This window comes from Mus caroli, unplaced genomic scaffold (genome assembly GCF_978045245.1).
Source record: "Mus caroli unplaced genomic scaffold, Mus_caroli_1 scaffold_4, whole genome shotgun sequence".
NCBI lineage: Eukaryota > Metazoa > Chordata > Mammalia > Rodentia > Muridae > Mus > Mus caroli.
Window position 1 is genome coordinate 139,260,110 of NW_028227259.1, and position 15,047 is coordinate 139,275,156.

General features: G+C 50.4%; 2 protein-coding genes and 1 non-coding gene across 3 annotated transcripts; 1 reads left to right on the forward strand and 2 right to left on the reverse strand.

Moving 5' to 3' along the window:
- Positions 1-1,829: 1,829 nt before the first annotated feature.
- Bud23 (BUD23 rRNA methyltransferase and ribosome maturation factor) lies at positions 1,830-12,813 on the reverse strand. The gene is made up of 12 exons (XM_085837257.1): positions 12,687-12,813; positions 12,558-12,595; positions 9,998-10,093; positions 9,821-9,903; positions 9,482-9,578; positions 7,844-7,940; positions 6,360-6,410; positions 5,585-5,670; positions 5,107-5,152; positions 4,796-4,854; positions 2,434-2,523; positions 1,830-2,295 (listed from the first exon to the last, which is right to left on the reverse strand). Exons 1-12 carry the CDS (start codon positions 12,789-12,791, stop codon positions 2,241-2,243), a joined length of 903 nt encoding a protein of 300 aa, XP_085693383.1. The 5' UTR covers positions 12,792-12,813; the 3' UTR covers positions 1,830-2,240.
- Positions 2,873-3,002, reverse strand: LOC115031233 (small Cajal body-specific RNA 20). Its single transcript, XR_003836844.1, has one exon.
- Positions 12,814-12,901: 88 nt separating the features above from the next.
- Dnajc30 (DnaJ heat shock protein family (Hsp40) member C30) lies at positions 12,902-14,031 on the forward strand. The gene has a single exon (XM_021163538.2). It carries the CDS (start codon positions 12,923-12,925, stop codon positions 13,580-13,582), a length of 660 nt encoding a protein of 219 aa, XP_021019197.2. The 5' UTR covers positions 12,902-12,922; the 3' UTR covers positions 13,583-14,031.
- The last annotated feature ends 1,016 nt before the right edge of the window (positions 14,032-15,047 follow it).

Here is a 15,047-nt window from a genome sequence, read left to right on the forward strand (position 1 = left end):
CACCTGCAGTATAGGAGATGTGGGATCAACCACGGAGGTGCTGATGGGGAAGAGGCTCAGACATGAAGGATCCCTCCCTCTTCAATACACAGGCTTTCATTTGCCTCAGGGTAATCAGTGGTTAATATCTGGCCTTTTGAGACATGCCCAGAACCTCACATCCGTACCTAGGGAAAGCCAAAGCCCTTGTTTATCAAAGGCAAGGTTCCAGATGTCTCGTCTATATGAATGTTTTACCAGCATACACGTGTATGCCTGGGGCCCTAAGAGGTCGGGAAAGGGGGTTGGATTCCCTGCAACTGGATTTATTTATAGTCTTTAGTCCCCATGTGGGTGCTGGGAACCAATTCTAGTTTCTCTGTATAAGCAACAAATGCTCTTTACTGCTGAGCCATCTCTCCAGCTCATAGGTCTTGTTTTTAAGTTTGGCTTGTTCTAAGACAGGGTCTCACTAGGTAGCCCTGGCTGGCCGTTCTATGCTGGCTTCAAATTCAGAGATCTGCCTGTTCTGCTTCCCCAAGTGCTGGGATGAAAAGGGAGCACCACCACACTTAGCTATTTATTTACGAGTACACATCTGTCATGTGAGTATATTTGGGCTGGAGAGATGGCTCAGCGATTAAGAGCACTGACTGCTCTTCCGAAGTTCCTGAGTTCAATTCCTAGCAACCACATGGTGGCTCATAAACACCTGTAATGAGATCTGATGCCCTCTTCTGGGGTGTCTGAAGTCAGCTACAGTGTACTTACATGTAATAATAAATAAATCTTTAAAAAAAAATTGCACGGTGGTGCATGCCTTTAATCTCAGCACTCCGGAGGCAGAGGCAGGCGGATTTCTGAGTTCGAGGCCAGCCTGGTCTACAGAGTGAATTCCAGGACAGCCAGGGCTACACAGAGAATCCCTGTCTTGAAAAACCAAAAAAAAAACAAAAAAACAAAAAACAAAAAATAAACAAACAAACAAGAAGTCTCCAGAGGAGAGTGTTAGATCCCCTGGACTTGGGGTAATTGGTATTATGCACTCCCAATGTGAGTTGTTGAAACCAAACTCAGGTCCCCTGGAAGAGAAATGAATGACTGTAACCACTGAGCCATCTCTCCAGCTCCTTAAAGAAAAAAGTGCATGTGTGCCTGAGCTTGTGTACAACTCAAGCTTGTGGACAACTTTGGTCCTGGCCTTTTACCTTGTTCAAGGCAGGCAAGATCTTTTGTTCCCTGAGTATAGCTGACCCAAGTCTCTGGGAATTCTGCCTAACTCGTGTCTAGCAGTGCTACTGCATCCGACCTCACGTGGGTTCTGGGCATCTGGATCCCTCATTGGCTTGTCAGGAACTGGACCCAGTGAGCCTAGGTCCCAGGTATGGTCCTTGGGCAATGCCTCTCCGGGGTTAAGGCCATAGGCCCCTTCCTGCCATGCCACGCCCAGGTGTCATCTCCCTCCTAGGGCTCACAGAACATAGCTATCAAGTGTCCTCAGCCCCCCACTTCCCTCCCCTGCCATCTTGGATGGCTGTTGGATACCACACATCCCAGAGCCCGAGGCCACTAAGCGCTAAGATATTTAAACTCTTGAGGCAAGAGGCTTGGGAGTGGCAGAGACCTGGGGCAGTATATACCTCAGACTCCCAAACCCCATTCCCAACCCTGTGTGACAAGTGACATGCAAGTTGAGCCCCAATTCAGGGACCCACCCTATGCCCTTCGCAAGTCACAAGGATGCTTCTGTCCGTTCCAGGCCTGTAAATTCAGCTCCTAGCCAGGAGCCATGCAGTGCTCCCCGACAGAGGGACCTGAGACAGGGGCTCATGCAGGGCCAGGGATACCAGTTACTTAGAAAGTCATTTAATGCATTTAGGACAAAATAAAACATCCTTAGAAATTCTTTTCTTTTTGTTTTTGTAAGACAGGTTTTTGCTGTGTAGTCTGGACTGGCCTGGAACTTTCCATCTTCTTGTCTCAGACTCCCGGGAGGGTGTTGGGATTACAGGATCTGAGCTGCCAAACCCAGATCCCTGGAACTCTTTTAGTGAAAAAATATTTTGAGAGCCTCCCAACTTTTCTAAAATACTATGTTGCTAGCTGCTGAGGTAAACAGTTCAGTCCAGAGAATTCCCGAGGCAGGTCCTGGGCTGGGCAGCTCCCACTCTCTGAACAGAGTGGGTGGCCAGGACGGCTGCAGGACTGGCTGCAGGTGTGGGTGGCCAGGCTCTATCTCCAACTGATTAGATACAGCGCACTCAGAAGCGGGGCTTGCGCTTGCGGCCGGTGTACTGGGTGTCAGGTCTGACCTCCCTGCAGGCAGACAGACAGACAGACAGACAGAAATGGACTCAGGAGAATGAAGAGATCGGAGACCTCAAACACAGATGACATCTTGGCAGCCACAGCATCCCCCTCCCTGCCTGTTGCCCATCTCCAGACACTACTCACTTGCCCTGGCGCCTGCGCCTCTCCTTCTTCTCTAGGACCCATTCCCTGCTCTTCTTTACCAGGTCCCTCCGTGCCTTCTTGTGTGGGGCCCTGGCCAGAGACAGAGCGAGAGGATGGCTATGATGCGCACAGGGGCAGCCCTGAGGCTCCCTCTTCCCTTCTGTGATTTCCACTCTGGACTCCTCAGCAACAGAACCAAAATCCTGGCTTAGCAGAGCTGTGGGGTGTGGTCCCTGCCCCTGTAAGATGGCCTTGTGTCTGGCATGCACCTGGTCCATGGAGTGACTCCAGAAAGGAGTTACTCCAAAGCCTGGTAGTGTCCAAGGGAAGCCATGGTGCCTGCACAGACCAGTGTTGCCACTTATGGTGCTCCTCAGACTTGGGAATTCAGTGTGGCTATAAGAGCAGTGCCCACCCCGCACCCCAGTCAAGTTTCTGTCAGTGTCTGAGGCCGGAAAACAAGGCTGCCTGCTCATAGCAGTCCTGACGAATGCTCCTCACAGCTGATCTTGGCCTCCAGCCCTGGCCGTGGAGGAACAAGATCCCCTCAGCTCAATGGACAAGAGGCCCAAGGATGACGGGTGTCTGCTCACCCACCCAGACACATTCCCATTGGCTGCTGGGCTGGAGTGATCAAGCCTAGCTTGAAGGAGAGCTGCCAGCTGCTTCGGGATAGACTGAGGACCCTGGGTGCTGGCAGAAGCCACAACCTAGCCTTGCCAACCCTCCCCTAGCAAAGCCAGATCAGAGGTCCAAGCTACTCAGCATTTGGGGTGGGGTGAGGCTGTGTGTCTAGGTCACCCGGAAAGAAGGCAGGCTACCTGAGGCCAGACAGGAGTCATGGAAGGAAGTCCCAGGCTGGTCCAAAGGCCAGCGAAGAGCCTGCCCTCCTGGGTGACGGTGACCAGCGGGAATTAGTGAGGTCAGATACGGCAGCACAGCGCCCCACCATACACACCGCAAGGTGTGTGAGCATGGCTTGTGACAGGAACCTGGGAGGCCCCTAGCTGCCATGAAGACAGGAGGGGGAAAGGGACTAAGCGGAGTGAGGAGGAAAGGGGAGAGGGATGGGATAGCCATTCCACTCACTGACACCTGAGTGAAGCTAAGGGACCCTAAGATGCATAAAGGGGACTGGACGCCTTGTGCTTCCTCTGCAAAGCTGAGCAAAAACAGCTAGAAGAAAGCCGGGCGTGGTGGCGCACGCCTTTAATCCCAGCACTCGGGAGGCAGAGGCAGGCTGATTTCTAAGTTCAAGGCCAGCCTGGTGAGTTCCAGGACAGCCAGAGCTATACAGAGAAACCCTGCCTCGAAAAACCATTAAAAAAAAGAAAGAAAGAAAAAAGAAACATCTAGAAGAGTCTTAAAGCTAGAAGAGTTTTAGAGCTTAGAGTCTAAAGCTCAACGGAGAATGAACCCCGAGTGGGCGAGGGTCAGGGGTCAGGTGCAGTCAGAGGTTACTGCCAACATGTGAGGGCCAAAAAGCAAACAGAACACTGTGTGAGCAGAACGTGAGTAGGGACAAGATGGGAGTCACTAAATAAAGGGAAGAAAAAGTCATCGAGGTGGAAAGGAAGGTAAGTGGCCACAGGCGCCAGGAATGATGGGGGAGACTGTGTGGAAACCTGTTTATTTTCTTAGTAAAACAGAAACAGAAATGGGGCAGGTGAGCGGGCTCAGAAGGTTCAGGAGCTTGCTGCCCGAGCCTGGCCCCTGACCTGCACCCACTCGTGGTCCCCTGCTCATTCTCCATTGAGCTTTGGGACTCTTCTAGATGTTGCTTCTACTCAGCTCTGCAGAGGATGCACAAGGTATCCAATCCCCTCCATGGATCTTATACCTCATCCTTACACTAAGGTCTGTTGGGACCTCATCCTTACACTAGGGTGTGTTGGGGACCTCATCCTTACACTAGGGTATGTTGGGGACCTCATCCTTACACTAGGGTCTAGTGGTGACATGCCCTTTCTGTAAGCTGGGCTTTGTTGAATGGTCTGAGTATCTGATCTGTGGGAGCTGTGTGTGTGGATAGGAAGGACTCGGGAGGGTGTGGATGAGGATGCAGGAGCCAAGGAAGGCAGGGACCCAGGTGGTAGTGGAACGTGGCTGGGAGGAGGGTGTGGGGGAACTGTACAGGAGCACCCTGCCGAGTGCGTTGAGAAGGAGCATGCGCAGGTTCACACAGGAAGCTAAAGCGCTGAGGCTGCCCCAGGGCTCATCCTGAAGAGTGGGCAGACACAGTCCAAGAGGCACATCTGGTTGCAGCATCTTTGGTGCTGCAACTGTGTGTAAGCTAAGGCTCAAGTGAAGGTGGAGAGTGATGCCCCAGCCCCTGCCTGGTCCCCACATCTGTGCACCTTACCGCTCACTGGTAAACGTGGACTCGGAGGCCTGGTCTGCATCCTGACTTTCAGTCAGCCCCTGCAGGAAACACAGCTCTCAGTCACCCTGGAGCTCACCGCCCCAACACAGAAACATGCATCCAGGTCTGAGTAAGCCCCATAGGCCTGAAAGACAGGCCACAAGGGTGGGAGTTCCCTCCCAGGACTTACAGAAGTCTCAGACTTCTGGGCTCTGTATGCAGGAAACTGGGGAACCCTGACCTCAGCAGCCCTCCCAGCCCTTGTGTTGGGAAAACAAGGTGTAGTCTGGAAGCCCCAGGCCCTTCCTTACCTTTGGCAGGGAGGTAGAAGGCCCAGAAAACAGACAGAGGTAGAACCTGAAACAAGGGGGCAATAGGAAGCCTGGCTCACAAGGCCTCGTAGCACAGAGGCCTTACACCTCTTATGGCCCTGCTCACCCACCCAGCATTCCTCTGTCTACTCAGCAGCCTGAAAGGGCCCAGCGCCATGGAGACAGCTCTTGGTCCCAGCGCATGCTGTGTATGTGCATACACATGAAGACAGAGATCAACCTCAGCTGTCATTCCTCAAGTCACCGCCCACCACATTCCTTGACAGCGTATCTCACTAACTGAGAGCTCACCAAGTAGGCTAGGCTGGCCGGCCAGCGATTCCCCAGAGATCTGCCTATCCTCACTTCCCAGTCACACGTGGCTTTTTAACTTGAGTGTTGGAAAAGGGACTCAGGCCCTCATCCTTGCAAAGCAAGCACTTCCCCCACTGAGCCATCGCCCAGTCCCGGCACTTACTTCTTTGCTTTGGCACTGTTGGGGAAGTCTACCACCACGCCACCAGTGAAGCCTGCCCTCGTGGCCTGGGTTGTGATCAGCTCCAGCTGGAGAGAGGAGTCAGGGAATGGACAGAGAGACAAGAGGGACAAGAAAAGGACAAAAGCTGGAGATATCCTCAGCCCTCATTGGTCAGAATCGAAAGCACTCTCTAACTAGACCTTTCCCACTCCCGAGGCCTGGAAAGTCACCAAGGCAGAATTGAGGCTGCAGCCAGTCTCAGCAGCTGCACCTGGAGGAAGTATCAAATAAACCAATTCTGTTCATTTCCAATATCTGGTCCAGGGACCCATTTCCCAGCCCAACTAGAAATGAGTGAGGCAACTAGAGCAGACTTAGTTCTGTTACTGCAGAATCCCTTACTTATGCCACACAGGACAGAGCTGCCGAGGTCCTCTTACCTGCTCCTATCTACCTATTGGGCTAGGAAACTGGGCAGCATCAGCACCGCCTGACACCGCCTTAACTCTTCTCTCTCAGGGATGCAGATGGAGGCCAGGTCCCAGTGCATACTACATGAAAGTAAACCAACCCAGGTTCCCTACCATCTCACCTGACAACAGAAGTCAACATCCCAGCCTCCCCATAGATACACCCCCTCTTGGGAAGCCATCTGGGGTCACAGTGCCATCATTAGGATACCCATTCCCTTATGGTGCCCAGTGGCAAAAAGGCAGCTGAGTGGAGAAAACTGTTCTACACTTTCCCCTCCCAGCAGCCCTCGCTACCTGCTCACCTGCTCCGAGTTCTCAGGGTACAGCTGCAGGACAGCTCGGGCCCCACGGACCTGTGGGAAACAGAAATATCAAGACCACATTAAGTGTTCTGTGGAATTACGACCACAGCACTCCTATCATGGGCAAGGTACCATTCTTAGGGCTCAGAATACCACCACCACCAAAAGACTCCTGAACTTCTCGAGTGTGTGCTGGGAAAGCACACAGTTAATTTACAGTCGCAGGAAGGAAAACTGGGGCCAGGTGGTGCATGTCTGCAACCTAAGCCCTCAGGAGCAAAGGCAGGAGGATCACCACGAGCTCAGAGCCAGCCTGGTCTACACAGTTTTAAGTCCCTATCTCAAAAGAAAAGGGACAAGAAACAAAAATAACCCAGTAAATCCTGGGATTAAAGGTGTTTGCCACAGGCTGGAGAGATGGCTCAGTGGTTAAGAGCACTTGCTGCTCTTCTAGAGGACGGAGATCCACTCCCAGCACCCGTGTGGCAGCTCACAAGCATCTGTAACCCCACACCCACCTTCAGCTGGCCACTGTAGACATCAACCACAAATGAGGTGCACAGACATACATGCAGACAAAACAGTCACACATGTAATATAAGAAAAGAAAAGAAGAAAAAAGAACGAAACAAAAAGAAGGAAAAAGGTATATGCCACAATGCCTGGCATGATTTTTTTGTTTGTTTGTTTCTCGAGACAGGGTATCTCTGTGTAGCCCTGGCTGTCCTGAAACTCACTCTGTAGATCAGACTGGCCTCAAACTCAGAGATCTGCTGCCTCTGCCTCCAGAGTTCAGGGATTAAAGGTGTGCACCATCATCCAGCTAAGAATTTTTTTTTTCCAATACAAAGAAAAAGTTAGAGAAGGGCTGGAGAGATGGATCATCAATTAGGAGCACTGACTGCTCTTCCAGAGGTCCTGAGTTCAATTTTCAGCAGCCACATGATGGCTCACAACCATCTGTAATGGGATCCGATGCCCTCGGATGTGTGTCAGAAGACAGCTACAGTGTACTCATACATACAATAATTAAATAAATCTTTAAAAACAATCAGAGGAGGAGGTAGGGGAGGAGCTTGTGGAGGACAGGGCACTCTGGCAGGCCACCTCTGTGTGCTACACATCTCTCCTCACTCAACTCAGTGGCTTGGATGCTGGCCATGCTACCCCTGGGCTTGATCACATCAGCTCTTCGCACCTGGGCTTTTTTTCTTTTGCATTTCTGAGACATCTCTGGTTGACTTTGAACTTCCTATGTATCAAAGGCTGGCTTTGAACTTCCCACTGTCCAGTCTCTGCCTCCAAGTGTGAGGATTCTATGTCTATACCACAGAGCCCAGCTGAGTCTCCACAGGCTGTGGGCTCCTTTCCTAGCAGCCTCATTATGGAACCCTTCAACTTCACCCTTGCACTTACAAGATAGAAGACTGACTGACCGACAGACAGACAGACACAGACAGGCAGAGGAAGGAGCTTATACTCACAAGGGCAGAGTACAAGGAAGAAAAGAAGCAGTACAGGCGCCTGGCAGGGACGTCCGACTTCTTGTTGGCGTTGCAGAGCCACTGCACGGCAGAGATGCTGAAAAGGAAGAGACCCCTTTAAGTGGGCCCAATGCCTTCCTTAAAGGCCTCCTGAGGCCTCTGCCATCCATCACCCACTCTAATTTGCTGCCTGGAGCTCCCATCCTACCAGTTCACTCTTGACCACTTCTTTATAGCGCAGGATCACATGGGGAAGAACTTCCTTCCTTCAGCCACTCCAGGAAAACGCTTTCTCTGCCTTCATTCTCTCCCACCAGGGGAAACCCACCGAACAGCACTGACACACAGCCACTCATCCCTTCACATCCTTCTGCTGTATCTATTAAGTCTCTTTAAACCCCCTGATCTCAAACCTTCTGCAGTTTCATTCTTTGCTTCTGGCCCACCCCTCTTCACACCCAGCCATCCTACTGGCCCGGCATGGGCAAGGCCTACAGTTTGATCTCCAACGCCACAAAACAAAACCAACACATCAGCCAGGTGGTGTACACATTTAATTCCAGCACTTGGGAGGCAAGTGGATCTCTGCGAGTTTGGCGCCAGATTGGACTACATAGTGAGATCCTGTCTTCTTTAAAAACAAAACAGAATACACACACACACACACACACACACACACACACAAACAAATGCTTCAACTTTGAGCCAGGATCTCATGCAGCCTAGCCTTCAACTCTTGTGGCAGACAATGAGCTTGAACTGCTAACCCTCCTGCCTCCACCTCCCAAGTGCAGGGATTACAACCACGTGCACACTTCATACTTCCAACAGTAACTTCAATACTCCAAAACTGGTTACTAACATCCAGGGGCGGGAGAGGTGATCAGTGATTAAGAGTACTTGCTGCTCTGGCAGGACACAAGTGTAGATGCCACCATGCACACAGCAGCTCACAACCTTCTTCAGTTCCAGGGGACTGGCCGCTGTCCCCTAGCAAGCACAGGGACCAGGCATGCAAGTGGTACATGCCCACGCGGTACATGCCCACACACACAGGCCAACACCTGAGGGTGCTCTCTTGCCTCTACAGACTCAAGAACATCCACACACAGAACTAGTTTTTGGCTGTCTTTGTCCTTATAAATCTAAAAATCTTAGACTATTTATATGTGTTGAATTACACTTATTTACTGTGCCTGCATCCTGGTTCATGTATGGAGAGCAAATAATAATTTTCAAGAATCTTCTTTTTAGGGGGCTGGAGAGATGGCTCAGCGATTAAGAGAACTGACTGTTCTTATGAAGGTCCTGAGTTCAATTCCCAGCAACCACATGGTGGCTCACAACCATCTATAATGACATTTGACACCCTCTACTGGTGTGCCTGAAAACAGTGACAGTTTACTTGCATATAAATAATAAATAAATCTTTAAAAAAAAAAAAGATTCTTCTTTCTCTCCACCATGTGTAGTCTGTGTATGAAATGCAGGTTTGCCAGGCTTGGTAAAACGCCCCAGTGATCACCGAGCCAGCTCCCCAGAACACGTAAATGTTTAAATGTGGTGTGATAACTGCTATACAGCCAATTTAAGAAACGCTGATCTATGAAAGTAAAAGTGGAAGGTAAAGACCGTCACCTGATGCAGCCATCAAAAGAGCCCGGTCTGAAAGGGACACCCTGGCCCATGTCCCCTAGCAGCAGGTCCCCCTCTGTGTCTCGGTCCAACGCGGCGTCTACATTGGAGGAAAACAAAGTATGGGTACAGCTACAAAGTATGGGTACAGCTGACACAGACAGGTGTGGTGGGCAGACCTGTGATCTCAGTAACAGGGAGGCTGGGGCAGGCGTGTCCCAAGTTGGGGACTAGCCTGGGCTATATGGCAAGACCTTATCTCAAACAAGCAAATAACCATCTCAGCAGCTCCTCACAAAAGGGGTTGGTGATCTTGGTAGAAGGCAAGGCACATACACTTACCCAACATGGCAGGGCTGATGTCAATGCCCACCCAGTAGTGTCCCTCTTCCGAGATATAATCTCCACTCAGTCCAGAACCGCAGCTGGAAGAAATGACCCATTGAGGCTCACATTGCCGAACCACAGAAACCCTCCACCCTGACCCAGACAATTAGACCTGGGGCCCCAGGACCTCACCCAATGTCTAACAGGTAAGAGGGCTGACCCTCTGGTAAACAGAGGAGCTCCAGCGCTCGCTCAGTCATCTTGGTCTGGATGTCAATCATCCGTGAGCTGGGAAGGAGAAAAACACGGGAGCAGTTATGGAATTCTGAGTCATATTTCTCCTAGACCAAAAGAGTCAGGAAAATAAAGAAGCAATAATCAGTTAGAGGGACTCTTTCTACCTTAAACTCTTTTTACTTCATTTAATGTGTGTGAGTGCGCGCGTGCGAGCACAAGATCAGAGGCCAAACTGCTCAATCTGGTTCTCTTCTTCCAACATGAATTTCTAGGGATTGAACTCAAGTCATAAAGCTTTACCCTCTGAGCTATCTGGCTCGCTCTTGCCTAACAATTTTAAATTTACAATTCTAACTTGAAATCAACAAACTCAAATGCAGCCCCAATGATGGGCATGGATGCTCCCACAAATTTCTGTACTCAAATAGCTGAGGCAAGACTAAGAATTTAAGGCCAACCTGGGCAAGACCCTGTCTCAAAACAACACCAGTTGGGGCTGGAGAGATGGCTCAGTGGTTAAGAGCTCCAGCTGCTCTTCCAGAGGTCCTGAGTTCAATTCCCAGCAACCACATGATGGCTCATAACCATCTGTAATGAGGATCCGATGCCCTCTTCTGGTGTGTCTGAAGACAGCTACAGTGTACTCATATACATAAAATAAATACATCAAAAACAACAACAACAAAAAAAAACACCAGTAAAGTAGTCCCAAAAGTCCACTTGATAGAGGTGCATGTCATTTTATTGTGCACATATTTTATTAAAATGTGTGTTTGTGAGTGTGCGTATACATATATAAATACATATAGTGCATTGTTTTGCCTGCATGTATGTCTATGTAAGGATGTCAGATCTTGGAGCTAGAGATGGTTGTGAGCAGTCATCTGGGTGCTAGAAACTGAACCCAGGTCCTCTGGAAGAGCAGTCAGTGCTCCTAACTGCTGATCCATCTCTCCAGCAAAGCTGACAGGAATAGGACCACTCACTCAGCAAGTCACAAGTCAGGGACCACCTACAACTCTACTGGGCCTTCCCGCTTTACTCCTTAGGAGTGTCTTCTCTCAGAGTCACCTTCCATACTTCCTTTCACATACCAACAACGGACAACAAACGTTAGGGCTGTGGCTCGGTGGTAGAGCACTTGCCTACCACACAAGAGGCCCTAAGTTCAATCCCTAGTACCTCCAAAAAGCAGCAAGATTCGCCTCAGTAGTAATCGGTGAGTGCCTGGCCATACATCCCACCCCCAGTACCAGAAAATGAAAACCTTATAGCGTCAACCCTGAGAAACACAGTATAATGCCAGCATGAGGTCCATGTCTCCACAGAACCAAACTCATCTCTCTGAGTTCAAGGTCAGCCAGGAAGAAGGGGGAAGAGACAGTAAATCAGAGTACAGTAGAGCATAGCTGTGCATGCCTGGAATCCCCATATGCAGACGGCAGAAGCCCAGCCTTATATGATAATGTGACCATATCTCCAAAAAAAAAAAATAGCAAAATAAACTATAATCAACTTACTTAACTCTATATACTAAAGAATGACTTTTAGGCCAATATACTCAAAATGACATTTCAGTACATAATCTGTATAACATGGTGAATGAGTTGTGTGTGTGTTTTGTGTGTATGTGTGTGTATGTGTGCTCATTTCTTCACATTAGGCCATTCTGACTTACAGAGTTTTAATAGTTAGCTACTAGCTGCCATACTGAACAGAGAATGGCCATACCTGGTCTTCCCAAAAATCAAGGTAAACAGCCCCACAGAACAGTGTTCCATACAGCCATACGTGCGGGACCATGTCTGCAATTTTACCACTAGGAAGGTGGAGACAGAGGGTCTGGAATTCAATCACCCCCTCTATATAGCAAGTTCAAGAATACTCTGGACCATATGAGACCAGGTTTCAAACAAACAAAACCAAATAAGCTACCATGTAGAGGATTCAGATATTATTTATGTCAATGGTTGACATGACAACTCAGTGCAATCATGCATTTAAATAAAGATCACAATAAACCCACAATGAATATGTCCTGTCTCTAATAGTACTGATTCCTTCCGGGGGTGTAGCCTAATGGTAGAGTGCTTTTCAGAATCATCCAGTGAATGGCTAGGGGTGTGCCTCAAAAGTAAAATGTCTACTTAGAATCCCCAAGCGAGGGGCAGGAGGTATTGCTCAGTGACAGACCACTTATGCAATATGACAGTACCTTATCATATCTTCTAACTATTGCTTACTTTACCACATATTTAAAACACATTGTCAAACGACCCAGGGTAAACTGGAGATGAATATACCCACACTGGAACCGAGATAGCAAGATCTTTCCAGGAGCTCAATAGCTTCAAGTTCACTTTACCGGTGGCAGAACTGCATGTACGCAGACCCACACCCCACCACACACACACACACTCCCAAATTCTACATGCTTTCCAAGCGACGCCCATAATCGGAGCGACTCGCCGATCCCGACCCCCGCGATGCCGCTCAACAGCCATGCTCTCCTCACTTGCGAACGTATTTCCGGGCTTCATTCTGGTCATAAAACTGTTGAGAAAAAAAAACACATGGGGGTTTGAAGGGAAGAATCCAAAAGCAGTTATTCTAGAAAAAGACCAAGACCTGGCGGGGCTCTCACCAGCTCCGGCGGTCCGCTGTGTTCGGGTCTCCGGCTACGAGATGCCATCTCGATGGTACGGCAACACTGGGACCGGCGAGCACAAGCGCGACGCCCTGACGTCATCAATATGCGCCCGCCTCAAGCGGGCCTTTCCCCGCCTTTCCTTTTATTTGATTGGCTAGAACATGGGGACGGCGCTCAGGATTCGAGGCCTCCATTGGCTGCCTCGGCGCCGCCCCCCTCCCCGGCACAACATGGCGGCCGCGCGCTGCCTGGGGTGGACCCTGTCACCGCTATGGAGGTGGTGGCAGGTCCGGGGGTTGCCTCCGAGTTCCGCCACGGGTTTGTGCTCGCGAGGGAGGACTTACTCCCGCACCGCCCTCTATGAGCTGCTGGGCGTCCCCTCCACGGCCACGCAGGCACAGATCAAAGCGGCATACTACCGGCAGAGCTTCCTCTACCATCCGGATCGCAACCCCGGGAGCGCCGAGGCCGCCGAGCGCTTCACGCGCGTCTCCGAAGCTTACCTGGTCTTGGGCAGCACCATCCTCCGGCGCAAGTATGACCGAGGTTTGCTCAGTGACCAGGACCTGCGCGGACCTGGCGTCAAGCCCTCTAAGACGCCCGCGACCGATCCCGCTCCTCCTCGCCCTCCTCCCTACACCCCTCGGGCTCCCGGTGGCTCTCGGGCTTCTCCCGGCGACGGTCGCACTATGTTCGACTTTGACGCCTTCTACCAGGCGCACTACGGAGAGCAGCTAGAGAGAGAACGGCGTCTGCGCGCCCGGAGGGAAGCCCTTCGCAAAAAGCAGGAGAACCAGGCCAACAAGGGGCCCCGCTGGGACGATACACGAGATGCCACTTTCTTTGTCGTCCTTTTCCTTATCTTCGTCTTTGTTGGCTTTCGTATTTAATCGGAGAAAAGGAGGGGAAGGGATCCAGTCCAAGCAACCTTCCTTTCTAGACCTTTGAACCACTGGTCTGCGATTGAATTGACTTCCTCTAGTGGTGTTCTCTTGACCCTCCTGACACCCTCCAGCCTGGCCAGTGATCAACACATCCCTCTCCTTTGGTCCAGAAAAAGACGCTTTTCAGTGGCCAAGAAAGAGGCCCCCGGATAAAGATTCCTGTGAAGACCAGAAATTTAAGTGCTTTCCAGAGTCCCCTGGGTGCCTGTTCATTTCTAGAAGTTACCTTCAGTTGCCAACTCCCAGAACACTTGCTACGGTTTTAACCAGAAGCCCTGAGCAAGATTTACCCTGTCCCCTGCCACATGTCTGTATAACAGGTGGTGTTTCCCCTGTAACTGCTGAACTGTGCAATACGACTGGTTGTCCGATGCCAAAAAGATTTAATTCTTGGGGACTCGAGTGAAATTTGTTTTTCTGTGTTACCCCAAGCCACAGGTGAGACTTGATCAAAGATCCAGCAGATGCTGGGGATGTAGCTCCGTGAGAGAATGCTAGCAGCAAAAGGCACAGGGTTTAGGCCCCAACTCTGTTGTCTTTTGTGTCCTCCTTCCCCACTAAGAAAAAAAAGTCAAAGATTGCCAATTTTTTCCCCTCAGTTCTGTACCACACCATTTCTGTTGTGTGGAAGTGAGAAAGAAAAAAACAAAGGCTTGAGGGTAAGGAATACAGTTGTGTGTCCATATGTATCTAGGGCGTGCCCTTGGGTGCTGCTCCTAACAGCAGAAGGAGTGATTTATCCTTCATAGTTTACTCCACAGTGGTGGTGTAGGGCGGTGTTACTGGGGCCAAGTTCATCTTGGGGCAGCTTGCGTGCCTGTCCTTGGTCTGTCTTTCACTAGCCGCTTGCATTGCTAAGTGTGCAGCCTGTTAACTGTGACAAGACTTGGAGGTTGCGTTCCTGAGTGTGGTCCTCTCATCTGCGGTGCTGATCACAAGCGCCCTAAGTCAAATCCCTCTAATGAGGCTCCTGGACTGTGTGAGTAATTTGAGCCTAGAAGAAGCAGGAAGCTCACTAGTCAAGGTATAGACAGAGGGTAGGTCTGTAATCCAGGGAGGCTGAGTCTGTGGGGTGTGGGAACAATCACTTAGCAAGATCTATCTTTAAAAGGATACAAAGTGACACACAGGGGCCCTGTGCAAAGCCAAGAGACTACAGCACCACCTCAGAGCTCAGGCTGTAGCCCAGCGGATAGGATACATGCCTTGAATGCACAAATCCCTGAGTTCCACTCCAGCACCACATAAACCAGGCTTCATGGCACTGTGATCTTGGCACATTTTGGAAACAATATCAACTTTGTATCCAGACTAGCCTCGAACTTTCCATCCCCTGCCTCAGTGTCCTGAGGGTTAGGACCTCAAGCATGGGCCACAGACCCACAGGGATAAAGGAGGCTTTTAGGAGAAC